Source organism: Nannospalax galili, unplaced genomic scaffold, assembly GCF_000622305.1.
Source record: "Nannospalax galili isolate Female #2095 unplaced genomic scaffold, S.galili_v1.0 scaffold17, whole genome shotgun sequence".
Lineage (NCBI taxonomy): Eukaryota > Metazoa > Chordata > Mammalia > Rodentia > Spalacidae > Nannospalax > Nannospalax galili.
In genome coordinates this window covers 5206556-5233022 of record NW_008342276.1, presented here as the reverse complement: position 1 = coordinate 5233022, position 26467 = coordinate 5206556, and the positions used below count along the sequence as shown (strand labels likewise).

Below are 26467 nucleotides of genomic sequence, written 5' to 3'. Positions count from 1 at the left end.
AGCACTGACTGCTCTTGCAGTGGACCCGGATTCGATTCCCAACACCCACATGGTGGCTATAAACCATTCTTAACTCCAGTTCCAGGGTACCCGAAGCCCTCTTCTGACCTCCGTGGCATTGCATGACATGGGTGCACTCACATACATGCAGTCAATACACTCGTACACATAAAATCAAAATAATAAATAAAATGAAACAAAACAAAAGTATGAGCACTAACTTCTTCACAGTTACTATCTCAGATTGCAATTATACATTTAACTAGGATAACGTGCTCAGTGACTTTTTTGCTCTCAATCGTAAATCCCATTATGGCCCAGCATAATATCCAGCACATGGGAGCAAGCAGAAACTATCAACTGAATAAGGAGCTATGCATTTGAGAACTATCAGAGACCAAGGGTTTTGGGTTTTTTTTTGTTTTTTTTTTCTTCATCTGTTTTGATGGTCATTCCACAACTGTTATTTCCAAATCAGCTTGACTAATTAGTTAGGAACCTGGCATCTCTTGGTTCAAGAGGAAAATTGCATGTGGCATACAATGTTTTTGTCATGGAGAAGAAAGATCAATGAATAGAATTTTGACATTTTCTAGATGAAAAGTAGCAATGTTTTTGCAGGGTTGGGAGGAGGTAATGCCACCCATTCCTTATTGTGATTCAGGTAACTCTGTTTCTATATAAACATAAAAAAAACAATAAGCAAACAGAGAAAAGAGGCTCAGTAAGCCCACATCCATCAATTCATCATAGCAGGAAACAAGAAAACAAGCCAGGCGCCTAGAAATGCCTCTGAGACTTGGCACAGGGCAGCATGAAAACTTGAACACTGTTTCTCACAAGACCTAATTATTCCCACAAGCAAAAACAACAACAACAACAACAACAAAAAAAAAAAAACTTTCCAAAAAAGAGCAAGGACTTCTCCTGTTCCTTATTTATTAATTTATTATTAATTTTTAAAATTTTATGTGTATGTGTGTATTGCCTGCATGTAGGTAAGTGCACCCATGTTGTGCAATGCCTACAGAGGTCAGAAGAGGCTGTCAGATCCCCTGGGACTGGAGTTACAGTTGTTAGCTGTCATGTGGGTGCTGGGATTATGAACCCAGGTCTTCTGCAAGAACAACCAGTGTTCTTAACCGCTGAGCCATCTCTCCAGCCCTTGTTCCATATTTCTGAGCATGGCCCAAGCTTCCCTGGAGCCTGAAGGCTGAATGTTCTGCTCTAGAAAGGTTTTGATTAAGCTAACAAAAGGAAATGTTTTAGAGCTTTCCCTCTGGTGACCCTGCAAGATCTTGTCCTGACCTAAGTGAGGGGATGGTGCCAAGGAACAGTTATTTATTTAATCTCCTTCAAGTCAATCCAGGTGAGCATGTGACTGGTCTAGCAAGGTATTTTGAATAGAATATATGTTCCATTCTTCAGGAGACATGAAAGGCCATCCATCTGTAAGTGCTTTACCAAGGGCTTAATGATTTAATGGGATTTGTCATCTACTGGGCTCTGCCTCAAGGCTTATAATTTTTGAAATAATACCATGATCGCAGCATTGAAAAGACAGTGGCAGAAGAATTAACAGTCCATGCAGCCTGGGCTACATAATGGGTTCCTGGTCAACCTGGATAGATAGTGAGACCTTGTCTCAAAACAACAACAGCAACAACAATGGCAACAATAGTAATGCAAGTATGTAGGTTTGGAGGCAGAGAAACCAGATTTATATCTAGCCCTGACTTCTATGAACTGGGTGATGTTGGGAAAGGGATTGATTGGGTCTCTGTCTCCTCACTTGTAAAGTAGGGAGTACTATTACTATTCACTTTCAAAAGCTTTTGGAAAAATAAAAGAGATCATGTATGTGAAATGTTGGAAGCCATGATGCAGCTGCACCATAAGTGAACTTCCTGACCCTTCTACAGAGATACCACTGAATCTTTCAATGAACTTGTTTTAAGCACTTATTAAATGCCAAGAATTGTCCCAAATATTGGGACTACAGGAGTCAAAACAGACAAGAACCTTGAAGGAGGTATTGGAGATAAATAAATACATATTATCAGAGTCTCATTATACAGAAAATAAGACAGGTGTTGCAGGTTGAATATTTGTGCACTACTCCAAAAATTTATATGCTGAGATCCTACCTTAGGACTCAATGGTATCAGGAGGCGACCCTATGGGAGGTAGTTAGGTGATGCAGATTCCTTCATGAATAGCATTAGTACTTTTTATAACAAGAGACAGGTGAGCTTGATAACAAAAGACAGGAGTGCTCGCTCTTGCTCTAAGAAATGAGGACAGCAACAAAACAGTCATCTATAAACCAGGAAGCAGGACCCACCTCACACTGTACCCAATCTCTACAACTTTTGCTATAGCAGCTCAAGATGATGAAGACACCAGGATTATATGATAAGGAGTAAACAGAGGATGACAGGGGAAATATCACAGTATAGTTAAGGAAGGCTTCCTGCAAAAATATAATAAACCTTGGGCTTGAAACATCATGCAACCAGTCATCTTGCTTAGGGCAAGAATAAATCTAGTGTTTGGGAGTTACAGAGAAAGCCAGCAAAGTTGTGGGCAAGGAGATAAGGGTGGGAGATAAGGTCCTAATGGGTAGGACCCAGATCAAGGGCTCTCTAGCTACAACAGGAAGCCATTAGAGCATTTTAAGTGCCAGAGCCACTTAATTAGATTTACTTAAGGGCCAAACATGGAGTGATTATGAGGTATCCAGGAAATGCAAAAAACCAGCCCTAAGTAGAGTGAATGATGCCCACAAGAGGATAAATAAGAATACAGTGCAGTCCAGAAACAGGGTTAGTTTTGATGTATAGCAAAAGAGTGGTATCATGTACCATGAACTGGGGTCTACATCATATTCATAGGCTGTAAGCTATACAATAGTGAGAAAGGCAGACAAAGATCAGAGGGATGTTGAGGGGGATGTGACTCAATTGGTAGAGTGCTTGCCTAGCATTCACAAAGCACCTCACAAACCAGGCATGGTGACACACACCTGTGATCCCAGCACTGACGGGGGTGGGGAGTGGAAACAGCAGGATCAAGAAGTTCAGGGTCATCCTTGGCTACATAGTAAGTTCAAGGCCAGGCTGAAATACAAGAGACACTTAAAAAAAATTTTTTTTTAATTTTATTTTATGTGTATGAGTGAATTGCCTGCACAATGTATGTAAGTGTACTCATGTCATGCAATATTCACGGAGGTCAGAAGACAGCATTTGGATTCCCCTAGAACTGGAGTTAAGGATGGTTGTTAGCTTCCATGTGGATTCTGGGAATCAAACGGGTCCTCTGCCAGAGCAGTCAATTCTTAGTTAACTGCTAAGTCATCTCTCTAAGGCCACAAGAGACACTTTTAAAAAGGAAAGAAGGAAGGAAGGGAGGGAGGGAGGGAGGGGGAGAAAAAGGGAAAGAAGAGAGAAAAGGAAACTAAAAAGAAATAAAAAACCTTACAAACTAATAATAACTCCAATCGAAAGATGCTGTATGAGTGAGGACTGGCCTCTAGACCATCGATGTCTACACGTGGGAGAACAGTGTGAAATAACGCAGAAAATTATGAAAAGAGCAGTAATGACTTGCCTTCTTTTTTGCCTTGGTCTTGACTTAGGAAAAGCTAAGAATGAAGATGGTACAGCCTGGGGCACCTGTTGCAACATGTGCTCCTATTCTGGTCTTTGGGAACCAGTGAGCTACTGAAGCATGCAAAGACCAGGAGAAAGGAAACAGATTGGAGTAAAAAATCCAAACAGGTGCAAGGCTATAAAAGTCTGCTACATCATCAAAATCTAATCCCATTACAACTGAAGTTAGACTGTACACTCCCTCAGCCCAGCTCTATGTAGTTACATGTTCCCAGCATGTACTGCAGCAGGCCTACCCAATATCTTGGTTTGCAGTCTAGTTCCGATGAGGTTCTGAGTAGATCAAGAGATAAAGAGCGCTGAGGAACTAGGTTAAGTGGCTTAGATACAACAGTCATAAACTATCTACTCCATACCAAAAGAGAACTGCAGTCAGACTTACCACTCTCCAAAATGACACATTTATTCTGGAATTCTTCTAGACTTTCTAGAGATGTGAATTAAACACATTATTTTATATTTATTTATATATTTGGGGAGGGGTGGGTGCCATGGCAAACGTGTGGAGGACAACTTGAGAGAGTCTGTTCTTTCCTTTACCATGTGGGTTCTGGGGATCAAACTCAAGTTGTCAAGCTTGACAGCAAGGACCCTTACTCACAGAGATGTCTCACCAGCTGGGGATGTAAATTTTAATGAAGCCATGGAAATATCCTTTAGTAACAGATTAAGATTTCCACTGAAGTAGTCTTGGCACTTGGGAGGTAGATACAGAAAAGAAGCAGTTTAAGGTTATCCTCAGCTACATTGTGAGTTTGAGGGATATCCTGAGTGACTTAAGACTATGTCTCAAAAACAGAAAAAGAAAACCCAAACAAAACAGACAATAACTTTACAAAGAGTTCCACTGAAATAAAACAAAGAGCTTTCCTTTGGTCTGGGAAGACCCCAAAGTATTAGCCAGGGAAAAAATGGCACTTATCATCAGCCTGTGACCCGTGCTGTCCATACCATGGTGGCCTGTATCCTAAAGTATTTTAATCCCCCATAACAAAGTGAAATAAAGGAAGAAATAGTAAACACCAAAAATTTTCAAGATGTCCTCTGTTCTGGGCAATTAAAACAATAAAGTTACTCAGCTCTAGTGACAGAACACAAATTCCCCTGTATGGCACGGTTACAAGGGCCAGATGCAGGGCTTTGTCCCCATAAGGAGAAAGAGCTCAAGAAATCTGACAAAGGGTTATTAGTTACTTCTCTCCTCATAGTGACAAAATTCCTGTCAGAAACTACTTAAGGGAGGAAAGGCTGATTTTTGGCTCAAAGTTTCAGAGAATTTAGCCCATCATGGTGGGGAAGGCAGGATGGCGGGAGTGTGGGGCAGAGCAACTGTTCACATGCTAAAAGATCAGGAAGCAGAGACTACAGTGGGAAGAGAGGAGAGTATAACATAAAAAAGGCCGCCCCTAGAGATAGGTGTCTGGCAGCCAGTCATCACCCCCAAAGGCTCCATAGCCTTCAAAATAAACCTACGAGCTGAGGCCTGAGCATTCAAAACATGGTCCTCTGGGGGAATATTTCAGATCTAAACCATAACATAAGGAGAGGCTGACAATTAGGGTAAAAGGGTCACTGAGGCCAAGATGGCCACTTTACACCTGCTGGGGTAGCTTGTATCAATCAGAGGTGCTAAAAGGCTACATCTGGGATTGGGGATGTAACTCAGTTGGTAGAGTGTTTGCCTAATATGCATGGGACCCTGGGTTTGATCCCCAGCACTGTATAAATTAGGACTGGGCATGATGGGTTTCACCTGTGATCCTAGTACTTGGGAGGATCAGGAGGTCAAGGTAATCCTTGGCTACATCAAGTCCAGCCTGGGCTATGAAACACTGTCTCAATAAAATAAAAGACAAAGGGGAGGGCTGGAAAGATGGCTCAATGGTTAAAAGCACTTGCTGTGCATGCATGAGGAGCAAAGTTCAGATCCTACCTGTCATGTAGAAACTGGGTGTGACCCCACATACACCTGTAAGCCTAGGCTGAGAGAAGCAGAGATAAGTTTGCTGAGGCTTGCTAGTGGCCAACGTAGCTGAAAAATGCAAGCTCCAGGTTCAGGGAGAGATCCTGTCTCAAAGGAAGAAGGAAGACAGTGATAAAAGCAGACACTTGACACCCCTTTACAGTATGCATAGGTACGTGCATTCCTGTTGCATGCACATACCACACATATACACACTACATACACATATATATTGTTAGTTTCTTTTCTGGTTGCTGTGATAATATACCCTGAACAAAAGAAACTTAGGAAAGAAAGGTTTATTTAGCTCACAGTTCCAGGTTATAGTTCATCATAATAAGGAAATCACAGTGCCAGAGCTGAGGGAGTTGGTCATATCAGTTCCATAATCAGGAAGAGAGAGCTATGAATGCATGCATGCTAGTGATCTCCACTTGTATAATTCAGAATCCATGGCCTAGAGAATGACGCCACCCACAGGGAACATGTTTTCCCATCTCAGTTACCCTAATGAAGATAATCCCTCACAGACATGCCCACAGGCTATCCTGACCTAGACAATCTCATCGTGACTCCCTTCCCAGATGATTCTAGATTGGGTCATGTTGACAGTTAACACTAAGAATCACTTATAGACAGACAGACAGACAGATACACACACACACACACACACACACACAAATGAATTAAGTAAATTTTAAAATGATGATATCTGGCCATCCCACCAGATAATTTCTTCTTTTTTCTTTCTTTCTCTTTCACTCCTCTACCCCTAGGGCCCCACACATGCTAGACAGATGCTCTACCACTGATCTCTATCCTAGGTCATATTGGATAATTTCTATCTCCTAAATCAAGCAAGCCAATAAATGCCCAGGTACACGGATCCTTTCCCAAGGGTACCCCAATGGAATCCCAACCCCAGGACCACACAACCAAAGCCCTGAACCTTCCTATATAAAAGTAACAGAGATATGACAAGTTAGTGGAAATAAACTGCAAAGATTAGATTTTATAACTGACTTAAAATTATTTTTTTTACAATTATGTGTGTGTGCCATGGCATATGTGTGGAGGTCAGAGGACAGCTTTGAGTCATCTGTCTTCTTCCATCATGTGGGTCCCAGGAAACAAACTAAGGTCAACAGGCTTGGCAGTTCATCCACCGAACCATCTCATCTGCCCACAACTGGACTTTACTTTTTAAATTTTATATTTATTTATTTTTATTTTATGTGTATGAGTGTTCTGCCTACATATTACGTCAGTACACCACATGCTATGTAATGCCTGCAGAGACCATAAGAGGGCATCAGATCTCTTGGAATTGGAGTTAAGGACAGTTGTAGCCACCATGTGCATGCTGGGAACCAAACCTGGGTCCTCTGTAAGAGCATCCAGTGTTCTTAACCTCTGAACCATCTCTCTAGCCACCCCCTACCACAACTGGACTTTAATGGAAGTGAAATTATTCTATAGCAACCTACATGGTAATATGAGATAATTTCCTCAGTGCTTCAGGTAGGAAAATAATGCACAAAATAATTTCTAGTGACTATACATATCTAAACTGTTTGAAGGCATGTCCCTTGCCATTATTTTCGCTGTAACCAATAGTATAATTTAAAAATGTATCTCTAAGCTGGGCATGGTAGTGCATACCTATTAGCCCAGCACATGGAGGTGGAAGCAGGGGGATCATGAGTTTGAGGCCAGCTTGGTTTACTGGCAAAGATTCTATGGGAGGGGATGGAAGTACTGATAAATGGATGGGAAGACTGATATGGAGATTTCCAGCCTTCTTGATCCTCCCATCACCCCACACCATCCAAGATCAACATCCTACATGCATCTCCATATATTTACATATAGATACAGATTCATTCCAATGCAGTTTGGGCAAAAGTATCTTCTTATTTGAAAATCTCTCTCTCTCTCTCTCTCTCTCTCTCTCTCTCTGTGTGTGTGTGTGTGTGTGTGTGTGTGTGTGTGTGGTCTCCCCCTCCTCATCACGGCCCTGCTATATTGCATGGGTTGGCTTTCAGCTTGCAAGCCTCCTGTTTCTATTTCCTGAGTCCCAGGATTACAGGCATATGCCAATGTTTTTCTTATATGATAAACTGCCATGTTATATAATTTAAACACATTTTTCCGCAGTCTGTTTTAGCAGAGTTATAAATATGTTCATGTGTTTTGTTAATTTCCAAGAACAGGACAGAAGGCATTATGAGCAAGGATGCTCAGGGCAGGGCATTTTGCTGAACCAGAATGCTGTATAATAAAATCGTGAAAAGGCTGCTCTGATAAACTCAGCCCTGCGCTCTGCTATGTGAAAACCACTGCATACCTCCAGAGAAAATAAGAACACAAATCAAATAAAGTTTTCACTTAGAAAAAGAGAGAAAAGCTAGGAAAACTATCCAGGTATAGAGAATAAAGATTTCATTAATTAATCAGCTGACAATGCCCAAGATGTTATGCAAGTTAATCACTAGAGACATACTAAAACCAATTTAATTCCTTGTCTACTTGGCTAAGCAAAGCAAGGTCTTCAGCTGCCACGTAAACGCATTGCTACCCTCAAAGGAAATGTGTTTTAAGCCAAATCCTTCCTCATGTGAAGGAGTGCAGGCTCAAGAACTGAAGCGGTATGCCAAAAACAATTTATACTGGGTACTTACTATGGAAATAAAATAGAAAATCCTTTCTTCAGTCAAGAATTCCATTAGAAAATGAAAAATTCAGCCTCAGTTGGGATATAAGCACTTACCCTTTAGGACCCCAGCTCCTTTGGTGCTGGGACTCTTAACCCTGACCACCTTAGCCAAGGAGGAGGTCAGAGTTGATTAGAGCACAGAACATGGTGGGGTGAGTTCTTCAAACAGGTAGTTAGAGGTGAGGCAGAGCCAGCCCTTAATACTAGACCAGCAGTAAAACTGCCCTGTGCTTCCTTGGACCATGCTTTCTTTGTTTGGGTTTTTTTGTTTGTTTGTTTGTTTTGTTTTGTTTTTTCTTTTTGAGACACAGTCTCCCTGTATCCCCAGCTGGCCTGGAACTCATTATGTAGACCAGGCTGGCCTTGAACTCACAGAGATCCACCTGCCTCTGCCTCCTGAGTGCTGGGATTAAAGGCGTGCACCATCATGCCTGGTTGGGCCATGCTTTGTTATTCATCATTCAAAGTATGTAAACCAATGCCAGAGGGCACATGTTGGCATCCAGACCAGTGGCGATCCAGATGCTGCCACTGCTGTCCTGGTTAATACCACCAAGCAAAGATTTGATGGGAGCGAAGAAAAACACTGAGGGAATGAATGGGAAAAATGTGGAGCTTTTCAGTCTTCTGAATCCTTCCATCATCCCAGATCATCAGAGGTCAGTATCTTCTGTGACATGTTTCACAGAGGTGCTAGATGATAAAGGTGTTTAAAACATGGGATGGGGGAAATACTGGGGCTTAATAGTTTAAGTAGGGATGAAGGTATTGGGGAAGGAGGGGATAAGACATAGATTAACCAAAACTAAAGATGCATGGAGAAACCAACTGTTTTGTAAACTAATTAAAAATATAATTTACTTTTTTAAAGGATATAAACAGAGGTACCCTGCATTAGTGGACAGTGCTTCCTCTTAGAAGACATGGGTTATTAAATAAAAATCTCAGGGCAAGGTATGGGATATGTCCCTATAAGTTATTGGTCAGGGAGGCTCCAGAGACGCCCCCCCAAACAACACAGGCTATTGCCATTGCTCTTAGTTGTCCACAATGGCTAGAGTATAAGACCTTACTGTTGAAGATGAAGCATGTTTTGGTTGTAGGACCTAGAGAAATCAAGTTGGAACTGACCTGGAAATCCCTACTAACTAGCTTTCATAGTGCTGTATTATGCCCTATAGGACTGCGGGGGGCGGGGGGGAGGATCACCAATGGACTTAACAAGTGGTGGACCCTGCATGCTACAATACCCACCTGCCAGGCAAGATGTGCCTAATGGCACAATAGTGGCATGACAGCTATGGAGATAACCAAGTGCTTCCTGATCAAATTGGAAGCCAACTTATGGAGATCCTCCTGCCTTTGCCTCCAGAGTGCTGAGATTACAGGTTTGTGCCACCATGCCCTACAGACTTGACTCTTTTTGAGAAGGAACTTGGAAGTTAAAAAAAAAATCATGATCAATGCACTCTGAAGAAGCAGGAGGAGACAGAGGAAGTGAGCAGACAGTTGCTCGTACCTTCATCCCCGCTGCAGCTGCAGGGCCGCTGGGGTCCACAGCCTGGATGTGGCATGGCTTGCTTCCTCGCACAACGAAGCCCCAGCCAACTGCGTCACCAACAATCTAGAAAGGAAAACCACAATTGGTAATCAGGAGACTGTTCCTGGCAATTTGCCTATTCTTCCAAAAGTGTGAAATCTGACCTAGCATGAACTATGTGTCATGACGTATCTTTTTTTCCATTTCATCTCTACTGTGTCAGGGGGATGAGAATGTGGTAGAGACATGTGACCTCTCTGGCAGGAGGAAGATGCATTGAGGGAGGTCGCTCCTCAAAAGTTGTTGGCAGCATGCCTCTTCCTTGGGCGGGAGCCAATTTCGTATCACACTTCAGAAGAGTTAAAAGACCTTTAAAACATTACTGCATTTTTTTCTTTCTACCTCAACTTTGTTTTTTCCCTCATATTTGAATGATACATGTTCGATCCAGCTATATCACTTAAGTCTAGACTAACACTTTAAATTACTAACAGTAGGAAATAGGAAGGTATTTTCCCTCTTTTGAAAGACAGTTTTCTCTAATCAAGAAAATCAAGTAAAGTTCACAATTTCCAAATAGATTCTGATCCAAACATTGTTTGCTATCAAAGAATGCCTTTTCCCAAGAAATCATTAGAACTGGCAGTTGAATTTACTAGAGGGTTCCAGATGCATCCTTAATGTGTAGTCAACTGAAATGCAAATGAAACATGTTCACAGTCAAGTACTAGTAATGTTGGCACTTTAATGAAAAGTAAAACAAATGAGGTTCAAAATACAACCAGCAATCCCACAAAAGCTGGACTCGAAGGAAAAGCAGGGATGCAAATGGGAATGTTTAAGGACATTCTCAAGTGACTTTCGGACACTTCTGTGATTTTAGGGTTTGCTATTATGAGTTTACCAAATCTAATATCACTTCCACATTTCCAGTTTGCCTTTCCCCTGATATAGACATATAACAGCTCTTATGTCAACTCTCAGTGCTCAGCAAGGGAAAGAGCACTCAACAAGTGTCTGTGGTATAAATGAATGTGGGAAGATTTCTTTCCCTTGAAGTAAAAAACACGTATCAAACAGTGGAAGAGAGTAAACAAGCTTTTTGAGGATGTTGATGTGGGTGGTGGAGGGGGGATGAGAGAAGGTGAAAGTAAGGGGGACAGGGGAGGTGATGCCAATAGCAAAACTCGGAGAGGCCTAGGGATGTGGCTCAGTTGGTAGGGTATTTGTGTGAACTGCATAAACCCACTGTGGAGGCACAGGTCTGCAATCTTAGCACTTTAGAGGTGGAGGCAGGAGAATTGGAAATTCAAAATAAGCCTTGGCTATACTGTGAGACTGAGGCCAGCCTGGGCTACATGAGATACCTAAAGAATTTAAATAAAATCACTGGGGTGCTGGGGTGGCAGAGGGAAGGCCTCAGGGTTGCTAAGAAAGGGAAAGTCCTGAACATCTCCTCTTCTTACATCAACACAGAACTACTCAGGGCCCCAAGTCAGGTGGCTATAAACTTTAAGGCATGCTAACATTGTCAAGGACATCAGTATCCTCAAGTTGGAACAATTCATCCTGTTTCCTTTCTCTTCCTTGGGATTTTCTAAATGTCTTAATGATTTTTAAATTAACTGTAACAGAAGAAATGGTTGGAATTTTTTGTACTACCATTTGTCTTAAAATTACATAATTACACTGGGCGTGGTAATGCAGGCCTTTAATCCCAGCACTCGGGAGGCAGAAGCAGGCAGATTGTGAGTTCAAGGTCAGCCTGGTCTACACAGTGAGTTCCAGGACAGCTGGTGCTATAGGGAGGCCCTGTCTCAAAAAGACCAAAAAATAAAAAAAAAGTACATAATTACATTAGAATAAGTGCATAGTAGATATTTAAAGGGATACATCAAAAACAATTTGAAATGCCACATGACTAACAAATCATAATAAGTCTTCATGTATTTTAGCATCTTAGAGTTGAGAAAATCTATAGGAATGACTTTTACAAAATGAACATACTCTGGACAAATGACTTTTGCTTAACCTTGCAACCAAAAAGTTAATCTTATCTTAGCTTGCCTATAATGCAGACAAGGTCACTGAGCATCTTGTTCATCTTGTAACCTAAAAAGGTATAGTCTTAATCCCTCATAACCTTTCCTTGCCCTTGACCCAAAACAATGTATGAATATATGTGTATGCTTTGCATATTAATTAGAAACAACAGAGATGATCTCATTTGTGTTGCAAATAACAGAGATTAAATTGATAACGCCTGTTTGTGTACATGCTATTCTAGGTCAATAAGGACTCAGAAGGGACACAATTATCTGGTAAGGTAAGGGTCCAATATTTACTTCCCCACTTCATGCTGCATTTACTGTTTCAACAAAAGGCAGACCAAAACCGTGTTTGTGAGCATGGTTCAGCAGGAACGGGTGTTCAGAGCAGTTCAGGCTTCCTCTTGGCTAAAATGGATGCTAAGGGTCAGGCTGTCTTTATTTGGGCAGAGCTGTAAAGTGGCATCATATAGTGGCCACCACAAAAATGTACTATTATAATTATGTTAAAAACTAAAGGAACAGCTGGGCATGGTGGTTCATGCCCTAGCACCTAAGAGACAGAAACAGAGTTCAAGGCCAGACTAATCTATATAGTAATTTCCAGGTCAGCCAGAATTACATAGTGAGACTCTGTCTTAAAAAAATGGTGTGCAGAGGGGGGAATTAGGGCAAAGTATTCAGTTCAGTTTGGTCTAGAAGCTATACATTGACACATGGCCATGTGCAGGAACTAAGCTTACCGTGAATGTCTTCCTTGCATATGGAGCCCCAGGAGTCAGGAGTTCCTCAGAAGTCACGGGTCTCTTCAGCACTGAGAGACAGACAGAGCATCAGGGACTATGAACTTCTAACTTCTTCTGCTGTTCTCTCAGCAGGTATTTCCTGAATGCCAACCAGTAAAAGTGGAAAAGACCTCTACCCCACATTTATCCTTTAGCTGAGGAGACAGGAAGTATCAGCAAACAAATAACCTTAAACCTAATTTACAGAACCATGGAGATGAAGGGACAGGAACCAAGGTGCCCTGGAAGGGGACAAAGGAGAGGACTGAGATTTTCCTATAAAAGAGAAGGCTATGCTTCCAATTCAATTCTTCCATCTCTTTCTTGTAAATCCCTATGTGCATCTGTACATGTCAGAACTCTAACTCTAGCAGTCTTTTAGCCTTGTTGAGGGAACATGTGTCATCCAACTCCCACTCCAGGCTCTACATACTGCATACCTCCCATTCACTAAACTTGACTCTTTTGCTTAATAAATAACCTAGGAACACAAGAATTCATATATACACTGTCTCAAACCCTGAGTAGTATGGCCAGGGAACGTTCCTGAATACTTTCCATGGGCTGGGCACTGCTCTGCATGCTGCTAAATCATTACCAGAGCTAATAATCTAATGAGTTTGATTCATCACTGTTTCTCTCTCTCTCTCTCTCTCTCTCTCTCTCTCTCTCTCTCTCTTTCAGTGTGCTCTGTAGGCCAGGTTGATCACAAGCTTATGACAATCCAATCTCAACCTCCTGAGTACTAAGATTGCAGCTATGTGACAGTATGCTTGGCATTATATCTTCTTTTTTCTTTTTTCTTTTCTTTTTTTCTGCTATCCATGTTACATGTGAGAAAACAAGCTCATAAAAATTAATTTGCTCACCAGGTGTGGGGGTGCATGCCTTTGATCCCAGCACTTGAGGGGCAGAGACAGGCAGATCTCTGTGAGTTCAAGGCCAGCCTGGTCTACATAGCAAGTTCCAGGCCAGCTGGGGCTACAGGGAGACCCTGTCTCAAAAAGACCCAAAACAAAAACAAACAAAAAAATTAATTGGCTCATGCCCAAGGTCCTGTAGCTAAAGAATACAAGAATTAGTTCAGCAATAGTCACACTGGCCTGTGCTACGCTGTCTCAGGAGTTCTGCCAGACAAGAGCGTGGACTGTTGTCCCATTAAGGTATCTATTTTTAGCTCACTACTGTTGTCTACCAAGATGCCAGAGACAGTTGTTTGAAACCCTACTAGTAATGAACTTCTCCATTCATCCTCTAGTAATGACTTTTTCTGCCCATCCCCTGATCATTCAGAACTGAAGAAGAGGTTGTCTAGCCTCTCAGAACAGCCAGTGCAATAGGACACAGGAACCATTCTAACATAGTTACAAGCACAGAAAAGACTTATGTGCCATATAGAAATGGAAGGAGCTGGAAGAGTTCACCCTGGAGAAGACCCACTGCCAGTTCCCTTTGCTAGTGGCAGTCATAGGTCAGACCCCCAGTCCCAACAATTGTACAGCATGTGGCGGCCTGCATAATCCACAGGCAGCTGGGCCCACCTGCTGGGTGAGCTTCAGGCTTAACAAACACTCTCTCAGTTAAGGGCCATGAACTTTGGAGGTGACAGGTGGCTGTGGGATTATTATTAGTAGTAGTAGCAGTAGTAGTAGTAGTATTGGTCTTTTTGAGACGGTCTCCCTGTAGCCCCAGCTGGCCTGGATCTGCTATGGAGACCAGGCTGGCCTCAAACTCACAGAGATCTGCCTGCCCCTGCCTCTGCGCCACCACACATGGCGGGATTATTACTTTTGCTCTCAGAAAGCATTTAAAAGAGCAAATGGATTGATGCTTGCTAAAGATGAGAAAGTAGGTCCAAAAAGAGAATAGAATCATTCAGTAGTCAAGAGTCAAGAGAAGTGAATGTTTGAGGACTGAGATTTCCTTACTGCGCAGCAGACAAGCTCCCTCCAGGCCTGTAAGTCCTTAGGGGTTTAGGAATCTCCGTACTGTTCTTTTGGCAGCACCGCTGGATGTTTATTTTAATGTGCTTTTTTACTTTATTATGTTGAAAAGCATAGAAACTTTGAAGTTCAGGGAATTCTCCTGCAGATTTCTCTTCATATACTGTTGGAAGCTTACTTACTTTTCACCAAGATATCAATTATGGAAACATGGAAACTAGAAGGTGAGTGTGGTGGCAGACTAGGCAGGAAAGTCTCTGTGAGTTTCTGTGTGTGTGTGTGTGTGTGTGTGTGTGTGTGTGTGGTTATGCATATGTGTGTGTTTTATTATGTATATATGTATGGTATATGCATGCATATATGTGCTGTGTATGTGAGGGGAGGTGTGTATGGGTACGCATGTGTGCTATTGCACTTGTATGGAGGCTGAAGGACAACCCAGGAGAGTATGCTCTCTCCTACAATGTGGACTCTGGGGATCAAACTCAGGCTTCCCCCTGAGCTTTCTCACTGGCCGTGTTTTTTTCTCATTTTTTTTTGGGGGGGGTGCACTCAGACATTTGTATGTACTACAAAAAATATTAATGCATATCCTGGCATTAGAGATGGTGAATTTTTAATAGCTTATTGTGGAGCTCTTTGAATGATAGCTCTTAGTCCTTATTGTCATTAATGGAATGTTTTGGCTTCTCCTCTAAGCAAATGAGGTATTGAGCAAAAGGGTTGTGATCACTCATTTCTGTATCCCCAAGATTTGATGAGAAGGAAAATACAAAAATAAAAGGAACTTATGAGGTGGAGGCAGAAGGCAGGAGGATCTAGAGTTCAAGGCCATCCTCAGTTATTTAGCAGGTTTGAGGTTAGCCTGGTTTCAAAGGTCTGGTTTCAAAATATCAACGTAAATTTAAATAAATAAAATAAAGGAGAGGTTGGGGAACTGGCTTAGTTCTTGCTGTGCAAGCACGAGGACCTGAGTTCAGATCCACATAAAAGCTGGGCATGGCGGCATGGGGCTGTAACCCCGGCAACAGTGAGGGAGCAGAAACAAGTGGATCCTGGAGACTTGCTGGTTGGCCACTGTAGTGAAAACAGGGAGTTCCAATCCAGTGAGAGACCATGTCTCAAAAAATAGTATAGAGGGGATAAAGATACAGCTCAGTAAAGAGCAGTGGCTGTTCTTGCAGAGGACCTGGGGTCAGTTCCCAGCACCAACATGGCTGCTAACAATCATCTGTAACTCTAGTTCCGGGGAATCTGACACCCTCTTCTGACCTCCAAGGGCACTGCGGGACATGGATGTATCTACCTACATGCAGATAATACACTCATATACATAAAATAAAAATTATAAACAAAAATTTTAAAAATAAGGTAGAGAGAGAAAGACAGAGGTAAGCACCCAATGTTAACTTCTGACTTCTACATGCATATGCATGGGCCCATGAACCTATACACACACATGCAAATATACAAGGTTAAAAAAATTCTTTAAATCAGCCAGGTGTAGTGGTGCATGCCTTTAATCCCAGACCTTGGGAGGCAAAGGCAAGAGGATCTTTATAAGATCAAAGGCAGCCTGGTCTACATAATGAGTTCCAGGTCAGCTGGGGCTACAGGGAGACCTTGTCTCAAAAAAGACCAAAAAAAAAAAAAAAATCTTTAAATGAAATAAAAGGTCCATCAAGATGGCTCAGCAGGTAAAGGTACTTGCTACCAAGTACCAAGCTTCATGACCTGAGTTCAATCCCTGATTGAAAGAACTGATTCCTGAAAGCTGTCCTTAGGCCTTCACACGTATACCAAGGCATGTATGCACCCTTCCAAATAAATGAAACATAAAAATAAAATAAAGGAGCAAACTTTCCTGAAGATGCTAAACTGAACTGATGGTACAAAATACACTAAACCATACAGTAAGAATACAACATCCTCTCATGATGAGTGTGGGTAATATTGGTATGTAACAGGTTCCTGGGCCAGGGGGAGGGGGCTGAAAAATTGGGTCAAGAAAGAACTGCTTCTTACTACAAATTCATCAGCAGTCTAAGCCTAGATTTTCTTCCTAGAATAAAAAGGTATTCATGGTTCTTCAGCTAAGATACTAAGGGTTGTCTGGGTACATGAACTTGACTTGATAGGCCTTAAAATAAATGATAGAATACATGAAATCTGGTGGGGGGGGCTATGGGAAGTTGCTGATAGGGGAGGGGGTATGAAGATGATTAAGGTGTTTTATATGAAATACACAAAAATTCAATAAAAAAATATACAGAAAGAAAAAAGGTATTTGTGGAATCTGATGTATAGATTTCAAAGCTACAAGGTACCAAGGAATTCCAGGGACAGGGGTTTGCATACAACCCTACTTCTTTATGAGTACTAGGCCCTGAAGTTCTACATGGTGGCACATCCCTGTAACCCCAGTACTAGTGTGGGTTGCGGGGATCAGAAGGAGGATTGTGACAAGTTCAAGGCTAGCCTGGGCTACATACTGAGTATCAGGCATGGCAGGGCTACATAGCAAGACCCTGTCTCAAAAAGCCAAGGAAAGTAAAGCACAGGGCCCTGATAGATCTGCGTTTGCCAGAGGCTGGTGAGGCAGGCTCTCCCTGTTGCAGTTGAAGCTGCTGAAGCCCTCCTTGTTTTGTGAGGGCCCAGGGACTCCTCTCAGTTGCCTGTCCCAGCTGCTGGCAGTGCTGGTGGCAGACAGTCCTCAACTGACTTGGAGAACCATCTGCCTAAAGTCAGGTATCTAGAGCAAGGCCAGGCCTTCTCAGAGGAGCCAATGTTGAATAACAGGTCAACATGAAAGCATGTGGCCCTGCTCCCTCAGCACAAGTCCTTGCAGGTTTGCAGGCCCATCCCAGCTGGAGAGCCTTGAGGTCAGCAACAGCCTTCCCTGAGGCTGCATGGCAGCTGCTCCCTTCTCTTCTGCTCAACGGGTATCAACCAAAAGATTCTTGAACACTGGCTGGAGAGATGGCTCAGTGGTTAAGAGCACTAGCTGCTCTTGCAGAGGACCCAGCACCCACATGGTGACTAACAACTGGAAGGGGATCCGGCGCCCTCCTCTGACCTCTGTGGGTATTGCATGGCACGGGTGCGCTTATATACATGCAGGCAATACACTCATATACATAAAATAAAATAAAATATATTTTAAAAGACTCCTGAACACTAACTGGCTCCCTCCATCTCTGTTTCCCATGAGACCCAGGCTGCACATGAGCCCCACTCTCCACAGTCAGGCCCATGGCTGTCCTGTTTGCACTCACCAGACTTAGGGTTACACAGCACAGGGGGGCTGCTGCTGAGTGTAGGACTGCTGCTGAAGTAGCCACTGCTGCCACAGCTACTCATGCTGCTCCTCCGCACTGCAGACACAATCTTGATCTCTTTGCTGGGGCTGACTGCGGAAGGAAGCAGACAGTCACTGAGCAAGGGCTCCCAGCTTCCAGAGTGCCCAAGTTTTCAGCTGCAACAAACAGTGAGGCAAGTCACTCATACCAGGAAAGAGGTGCCTGGCCTTGGAGTCAGCAAAGCAAGCATCTGATGTCCGGCTCTGCCTCTTATTCACAGCTAGATCATTTCCTTCAGCATTGTGAATCCTTCAATCCCTCCTTCCCTCCCTTCCTCCTTTCCATTTTTTAATATTTTATTATTTTTAACATATAAGTGTTTTGCTTGCATGTATGTAAGTGTACCTGTGTCTTGCAATGCCCACAGAGGTCAGAACTGGAGTTAGGGACGGTGGTTAGCCACCATGTGGGTGCTGGGAATCCATCCCAGGTCCTCTGCAAGAGCAGCCAGTGCTCTTAACTGCTAAGCCATCTCTCTAGCCCTCTCTTTTCCATTCTTTGATAGGGTCTCACTATGTAGCCCAAGAGAAGATTATATAGTGCTGTGAACCAACCTTCCTTCTCTCCCTTTTTTCTTTCTTTCCTTCCTTCCTTCCTTTCTTCCTTCCTTCCTTCCCTCCCTCTCTCCCTCCTCTCCTTCCTCCCTTTCTTCCTCTTTTCCTTTCCCTCCTTCCCTCCCTCCTTCCTCCCTCCCTTTCTTCCTCCCTCTCTCTCTTTCAGGCTGGTCTCAAACTTGCACGGACCCTCCTGCTTCAACGGCCAGAGTCCTGGAATTCCAGGGCACATCACCGTGCCAAGTTTACAAGATAATTTTCTCATGATGTGTATATGTATATGCCCATGTTTGTGTGTATGTGCGTGTGTGCAGGTACACATGCACATGTGCATTCCTGCATGTGGAGGCCAGGCGTCACTTCAGGTGTCTTGCTCTGTTGCTCTCCACATTATTTTTTGAGACAGGGTCTCTCACTGATCCTGGAGCTCACTGAACAGGCTGCACTGAATGGCCAGCAAGACCCAGCAACCTTCCTGTCTCTGCCTCACCAGCACTGATTACAGAGGTGTGCTGTCACACCTAGCTTTTCTATGTGGGTGCTGTGATCTGAACCACATCCTCATGTTGTGTACTCAAGCTCTTTGCCAACTGAGCCATCTCCTCAGCTCCTAGAGGACACAAATTCAAGAACTACTAAACCTAAGCATTCCCTTCCTGGCTGTAAACCCGATGCTGGCCACACAAGCAATACACAGTGATAGCAAATTCTTCCTGATTTAATATTGAACAGTTGATCATTTGAAACCATGGAAGACCATGCTTTAAACACAGCACATAATGAGGCTTTCAGATAGTTATGTGAGGCACGTTTTCAGTTTTCAGATTGGGTTCTTCCTGCTACAAAGCAGGGTGGCTCTCTAGACTGAATGTCTATAAGTGACAGAAAGAAGTTATGGAGAGTGCTCTGATCACTGCCCCCACATACGGGAGACAAAATAAAGCAAAACAAAAATCAATGCTGGCTTTATGGGACTATGATATTCTATCCTCCTCTTTGCCATCATCTGAACCCATTCAAGAAGCAGGGAAGTCTTTGTCCCAGGAAAAAAGTGAATTCTACTCTGTATTTGCAAAAGAAGACAGCCTTAAGGAAACTTGCAAAGGGTGTGTCCTCTAGGCCAGGTCAAGTTGACCTTGAAGTACAAGCTAGGGTTGCTGACCTTCAGCTAGTGATTATGTTTACTTGCTTCATTCTCTTTTCAGCCTGGCTATGAGGAACTTGGGATGGATGGGACTCAGAGGAGGCAGTATATAGTAGGCCCTGGAGAAAGCAGAGGATATGAGACCCAGCTATGTCCACCACTATGAAGTATAAACCACTCCAATACTCTGGGTCTCTTCTTTCATCTGTAAAATGAGGATACAATCATTCCCTTAGGGTTATGGCAAGAGTTAAGTGAGAAAAACGACACAACCAAGTCCAAGGCACAGACATGTCTCCATACAGACAGCTGTAAGCGTCCTCATCATCCACTCTGTCCCTAAGAGAAGGCATGTCCCTGTTGTGCTCAGTTAAGTCTAGTAATTCTTTTTTCCTTTCTCCCCTCCCTCCCTCCCTCCTTTCCTCCCCTTCCCGTCCCTTCCCTCCCCTCCCCTCCCCTTCCTTCTCCTCACTCATTCTCCCTCCTTTCCTCCCTTATGAGGCAGGGCCTCATGATTTTATATATGCAAGCCTGGCCTTGAACTCCTGCCTCCTTGTCCTAAATGCTGGGATTGCAGGCACGTGCCCTTAAGCCCACTAAATCCTGTACTTGTAAACTTTAAGTCAGCAAGTTCCTTAAGCCAATTTCAAGTCTTCTTTAAGCATCTCACTCTTTGTGTGTATACATGTGTGTGTGTGTGTATTTTTAAGATTTATTTTTATTTTATTTGTATGAGTGCTTTACCTGCATATATGTAGGTGCACCTCATGCAGTGTGTGCCCTTGGAGGCCAGAAGAGGGGCATTGGATCCCCTGGAACTGGGGTTATGGACAGTTGTTAGCTGCCATATGGGTCCTGGGAACTGAACTTGAGTCCTCTGTAAGAGCAGCCAGTGATCTTAACTGCTGAGCCATCTCTCCAGCTCCTGTGTGTTTTCAATTTTGAGACATTGTCTCATGTGTCCCAGGCTGGCCTCAAATACCTTAGGTACTGGAGGATGACCTTGAACTCCTGATTCTCCTGCTTCTACACCCTGAATGCTATGATTATAGGCATGTACCACCACACATGGTTTACAGGACACTGGGGGTGGCTTTCTGCATGCTAGGCAAGCACTCTACCAACTGAGCTACATCCCTAGACCCACTCTTTATTATTTCTCAGAAGACAAATGCATGTGTGCACAATAGAATGGGCATACCTGACATAAAGCTGGTAGATTTCCGATTGTCATGGCTCTGCTTCCTCAGGCAGAAGGGACTGTCGTGGGTCTCCTGGGAGGAGGGCGACTTTTCATTCAACAGCTCCATCAGCCTTCGCCTCCGACGGAAGTTCATTCTGAACTGGTAGAGGAGATTGCTGTCCACAAACGGGTGCTTGTTGGACACTGGGGAGAAGAAACAGTGGATGAGGAATGTGTGGCATGCTAGTCAGTGAGCAGACACTGGCCAACGGGGGCAAAAGTCCCAAAAAAGAGCCTAGTTCTACGGTTGCCACATGGACTTGTGGCGTGCCCACACACTGTCCCAAATTCTTTTCACGTGACATGCATTTATAAAGATTGGCAGCCAGTTCCTCTGGGGAGCAGTCCTTGAGCTCAGCCCCAGCCTGAGTTCTCTAGGCTGGGTTCTGCTGGTGCCACTGTCCCCTCCTTCAGAGCACTAACCTCACTGCACCCTGAGTATCCACTTCCTGTTCTTCTGCCTAAACACTAGGCTCTCTGAGGCAGTGGTCGCATCATCATTTAATCATGTGTACCCACCACCCAGTACAGTGTATGTGTGTTTCCCTTAGCAACACCTCAACTCATTTTTTTCTTTGCAAAGATCTCATGTATCCCAGGCTGGCCTCAAATGCAATATATGTACCCCAGGATGACCTTGAACTCCTAATCCTCATGCCTCTGTCTCTTGAGAACTGGTTCTACAGGCTTGCACCACCATACCTGGTTTATGCAGTGTTAAAGGTTGAACTCAGAGCCTCAAGGATACAAGGTGAAGCACTCTATCAAATGAGATACATTCCCATCCCTTCCTTTATTAAAAAAAACTTGTTTGTGGGGCTGGAGAGATGGATCAGCAGTTAAGAGCACTGACTGCTCTTGCAGAGGACCCGTTTCAATTCCCAGCATCCACATGGTGCCTACAAACCATCCTTAACTCCAGTTCCAGGGGAATCCAAAACCCTCTTCTGACTTCCAAGCCATTGCATGACACAGGTGCACTCACATGCAGGCAATACACTCATACACATTGTTAGGGTTCCAATAGCAGCCTCCTCCCCCTCCCCAACAGGGACCTACAAACTCTGCTGAGAAGCAGCCTGCCTTTCCTCTGACCTCCAAAGATAAGCAGAGTTCCGGCTGCTGATGCACATCCTGCTTCCCCCTCCCTGATTCCCTACCCTAAAGCCCCCGTATGTAAAGTCCCAGCTCACAACCCGTGAGCGGACATTTTTCCTGGACATCCTTCCCTGACATCCTTCCCTTCTTCCCTTCCCTTCCCTCCCCTTCCCTTCCCTTCTCTTCCCTTCCATCTTTCCCTTTGTGGACATCTTTCCCTTCCCGAGGGAAAGGTGCCCCATGTGAAATAAATCTATGTCCCACTGAGAATTCCATCTGAGCCTCCGTGCCTCATCCATCGGCTCGTGACTCCTCCATCTGCGCCGCTCGCTCCCGCCCATTCTCTACCTATCACACATAAAATAAAAATAATAAATAAAAATGAAAAAAAAACAACTTATTTTTGTGGTGGGGATCAAACCCAGAGCCTTGCACATGCAAATCACATACTACACTAAGCTATGGCCCCAGATCCAATATTTTTCATTTTTTATTTAGAATTAATTACAAATTCATAGAGAGTTTAAAAATAATACAAAGGGAACTGGAGAGGTGACTCTGAAGTTAAGAGTGCTTACTATTTTATCAGAGGACCTGGGTTCAGATCCCAGCACCCATATTGGCTGGCTCATAACTACCTATAACTCCAGCTCCAGGGATCTGACACACTCATATGGTGCATATATACTCACACACATGCACATAAAAACAAATAACTAAACCTTATAAAAGTAACACATGTTACATGATTCTGGTCATATGAAATATTCAGAACAGGGAACTCTATAGCACAAGAGTACTAGTGGTTGTCTGGGGCGAGAAAGGGTCTAGGTGCTGACTAAAGTATTGGGTTGTTTTTCTTTTTCTTTGTTTCCTGAAAGATCTGACCTCTCCCTGGCCCTACCTTATTTTTTTTGAGACAGGGTTTCCCATTGGCCCGAAGCTTGTCAAAGTTCTCTACAAGAACAGTAAGTGCTCTTAACCACTGAGCCATTTTTCCAGCCCCAGATTATTTTTTTTGAGTTGATGACATTGTTCTAAAATTACCTGTGATTATTGTACAACTCTTTGAATATGCTTTTAAAAAACCCACTGAATTAGATATTTTATTGCTTTTTTATGTTTTTTATTGTTGTGTATATATAGGATTATGTGTTTGTGTGAGTGCATGTATGGGGGGGCGCTTGTAAGTGAATGCACATGCACGTGGAGGTCAGGTCAGCCTCAGGTGTCATTTCTCAGGCACCATCTACCTTGCTTTCCTTTATATTACATTATTTGTGTGTGTGTGTGTGTGTGTGTATGTGTGTGTGTGTGTCACAGAGTAAATGTAGAAGTCAGAGGACAACTTGCTAGAGTTGGTGACTTGGTTCTCTCTTTTCAGCACGTGAGTCCTAGAGGCCAAACCAAGGTAGTCAGGTTTGGAGGCCAGTACCTTTACCCACTGAGACATCTCCATGGCCCTACATTGGTGTTTTGTTTTGTTTTGTCTTGTTTTTTTGAGGCAGGATTTTGCACTGGCCTAAAATTTGCCAAGTAGGCTAGGCTGGCTGGCCAGTGAGCCCCAGGGAGCCACCTGTCTCCACCTCCCCAGCACTGGGTTACAAGTGCCACCATGCCTGCTTTTTAAAAGGTGGTTCTGGGGACTGAATTCAGGCCCTCTTACTTTCACTGCAAGCACTTTTCTAGCTATTTTCCCAGTCTCAAACTGTATATTTTAAGTGGATTGTATAATATATAAACTACATATGTATATAGTATGTGTATAGTTCAATAGTATATGCATAGTTCAATGAAGTTATTTTTAAAAATCAACAACAGGCCAGGCATGGTGGAAGAGTCCTGTCATTCTGGCCTTTGGGAGGTAGAGGCAGGAAGAGGACAAGTTCGAGGCCTGACACTGCTACATATTCAGTTAGAGGCCAGGCTAGACAGCAGATACCTTGTCTTGAAAAAAAGAAAAAAGAAGAAAGAAAGAAAGAAAGAAAGAAAGAAAGAAAGAAAGAAAGAAAGAAAGAAGGAAGGAAAGAAAGAAAGAGAAAGAAAGAAAGAAAACCAAACAAAGCAAAAAGAAAGAAAGAAAGAAAGAAAGAAAGAAAGAGAAAGAAAGAAAGAAAACCAAACAAAGCGAATCAAAACCAAACAACAATAAAGACAGGTGGCTGGATTATAGATACTGTTATTTTCTTCCATGTGTGCATGTGTACATGCGTATGTATGTATGTGTGTATGTATGTATGTATGTGTGTGCATGCGTGTATGTGTTTTAGTGTTGAGGATTGAACTGATAGCTTATAATATGCTTAGCAAGCACTGTACAACTAAGCCATATCTCTAGCTTACTCTTCAATTTTTGATGAGGAAACTGAAGCCCAAAGGTAATCAGTGGTCAGTAAATAGTAAAAGCAGAAACACAACTGCAGAATCTGACTCCAGAAACCTGGTTCCATATCACTGCTCTCTGTGCAAAGGGATTCCTGTGTAAGTTGAGCTTCTTATAAAGAGCTAAAACAGCTAATGATTAGCTAATGATTGGCTAAACAGCTAATGATTGGCTGTGCTGGGCTGTATTTATACCCATATCTATTCTGCCATTGATACACTAAGGTCTGCTAAGATCAATCTGTAGACCAGTTTTATGCTTTGTGTTCATGGTGGGTAGCTGGAGGGATAAGCAGCCTGTCTGCAGAAGAACAAACTTGGAAGTACTTAGTCACTAGTCTATGCAGCACTTCTACCCACACCAACCTGTGCATTTAGGGAATATCATGAAGAGTTCGTTGGGCCCCGTGGGAAGAGAACATTAAAGGCAATACATTTATTTTTCCTACATTAAAGGCTTTCCTAAAGCTGGATGTGATGGTGCATGTCTGTAACTGTAGCATTTGAGAGGCTGAGGTACGAGAATCACAAGTTCAAGGCCAGCCTGGACTATATCGTGCCTCTGGAGTGCTGGGATTAAAGGCCCAACCCAAGCACTCACTTATACTTTAGATTACTAGCATTACCACTATTTGTAGGCATGATTTACAAAATGGACAGAATCTGGACTAATGACTTTTACCTGCACCAAAAAGCTATTGTTTATAATGGGAAGAAGCTCACTGAGCCATATGCTCTTAAGACCTGGGCACCTGACCTTGAACCCTAGGGACCCCACTTTACCCTCCAGCCAAGATAGTGAAAAAATGTGGGTGTGCTTGAATTAGCATATAAAAGCATTGGAAGCAGCAGTCTATTTCCTATCCCAATAAGAAGCAGAAGTATGCTAGACATTGTGTAGGAGATACTTTAGGCCTAGGGATCAAAGGAAGACATCCTTTGATAAGATAAGGGTGGGTCTAAACTTGTAGTTCCCCAATTGATGGTAGAGATAGTTTCAATAAAAATCTGAATAAAGCACACCTTGGGAGCATAGTTCTGTGAAAGATCTGAAGGGATAAACTCTCAGAGTTTGGGTCCACTCTTGTCTCTTAAAACTAACACTAAATTTCCTTTAGTCTCAGCACTCAGGAGGCAGAGGCAGGCAGATCTCTGCAGGTTCAAGGCCAGCTTGGTCTACATAGTGAGTTCCAGGCCAGCTGGGGCTACTGGGAGACCCTGTCTCAAAAAAGACCAAAAACAAAAAAAAAACAAAAACAAAAAAAAACCCTAACACTAAAAATCAGGCTGATTATTCATTCAGGAACAACTGTAATGTGGGTTAGAAATGCTGCAACTAATAATAATGCAATCAAAAATTATGAATTAAGAAATGTGTGTGTTGGCTGGACATGGTGGTACATATCTTCTAGTCCAGAACTCAGGAGGCAGAGGCAGATCTCCAGGAGCTGAAGGTCAGCCTGGTCTACATAATGAGTTCCAGGCCAGTTACATAGTAAGACCTTAACTCATTGGAAATGTTGAGATAGATAAATGATTGATATACAGGATTGAGAATGTAACTCAGTGGTAGAATACTTGCTTAGCATGCACAAAGCCCTGAGCTCAATCCAAGAAACTGATGCACCCCCGCCCCCCAAAAAGATAAACACACTTAACCCAGTGGTCATTCTCCATGTCCTCAGATCCATTTGATGCTGGCCTAATGTACTCTAGACTGAGAAATAGACCCAGTATGCTTTCATATGATCATCTACATTCCTGGATCCTTTGTGCACAGTCACACTGTTGCATACATCTGTCGGTAAGCGATTTTGTGTAATCTAAGTTCTGAGTGATAGGTAGAGAATGGGCGGGAGCGAGTGGCGCGGATGGAGAGCACGAGTGGATGGATGAGGCATGGAGGCTCAGATGGAATTCTCAGCGGGATATAGATTTATTTCGCACGGGGCACCTTTCCCTCGAGAAGGGAAAGATGTCCACGAAGGGAAAGATGGAAGGAAAGGGAAGGGAAGGGA

The 26467-nt window shown here is 43.1% G+C and overlaps 1 protein-coding gene across 1 annotated transcript in view; it reads right to left on the bottom strand.

The window, feature by feature from the left end:
• Window positions 1-26467, bottom strand: part of Deptor (DEP domain containing MTOR interacting protein) — a 177747-nt gene that overhangs the window by 38240 nt on the left and 113040 nt on the right. The window contains exons 5-8 of the mRNA XM_008837981.3: window positions 20928-21113; window positions 17945-18079; window positions 12685-12755; window positions 9873-9977 (exon numbers count right to left, since the gene is read on the bottom strand). Of these exons, the coding sequence (XP_008836203.1) occupies window positions 9873-9977; window positions 12685-12755; window positions 17945-18079; window positions 20928-21113 (497 nt within the window). The remainder of the gene's footprint in view (window positions 1-9872; window positions 9978-12684; window positions 12756-17944; window positions 18080-20927; window positions 21114-26467) is intronic.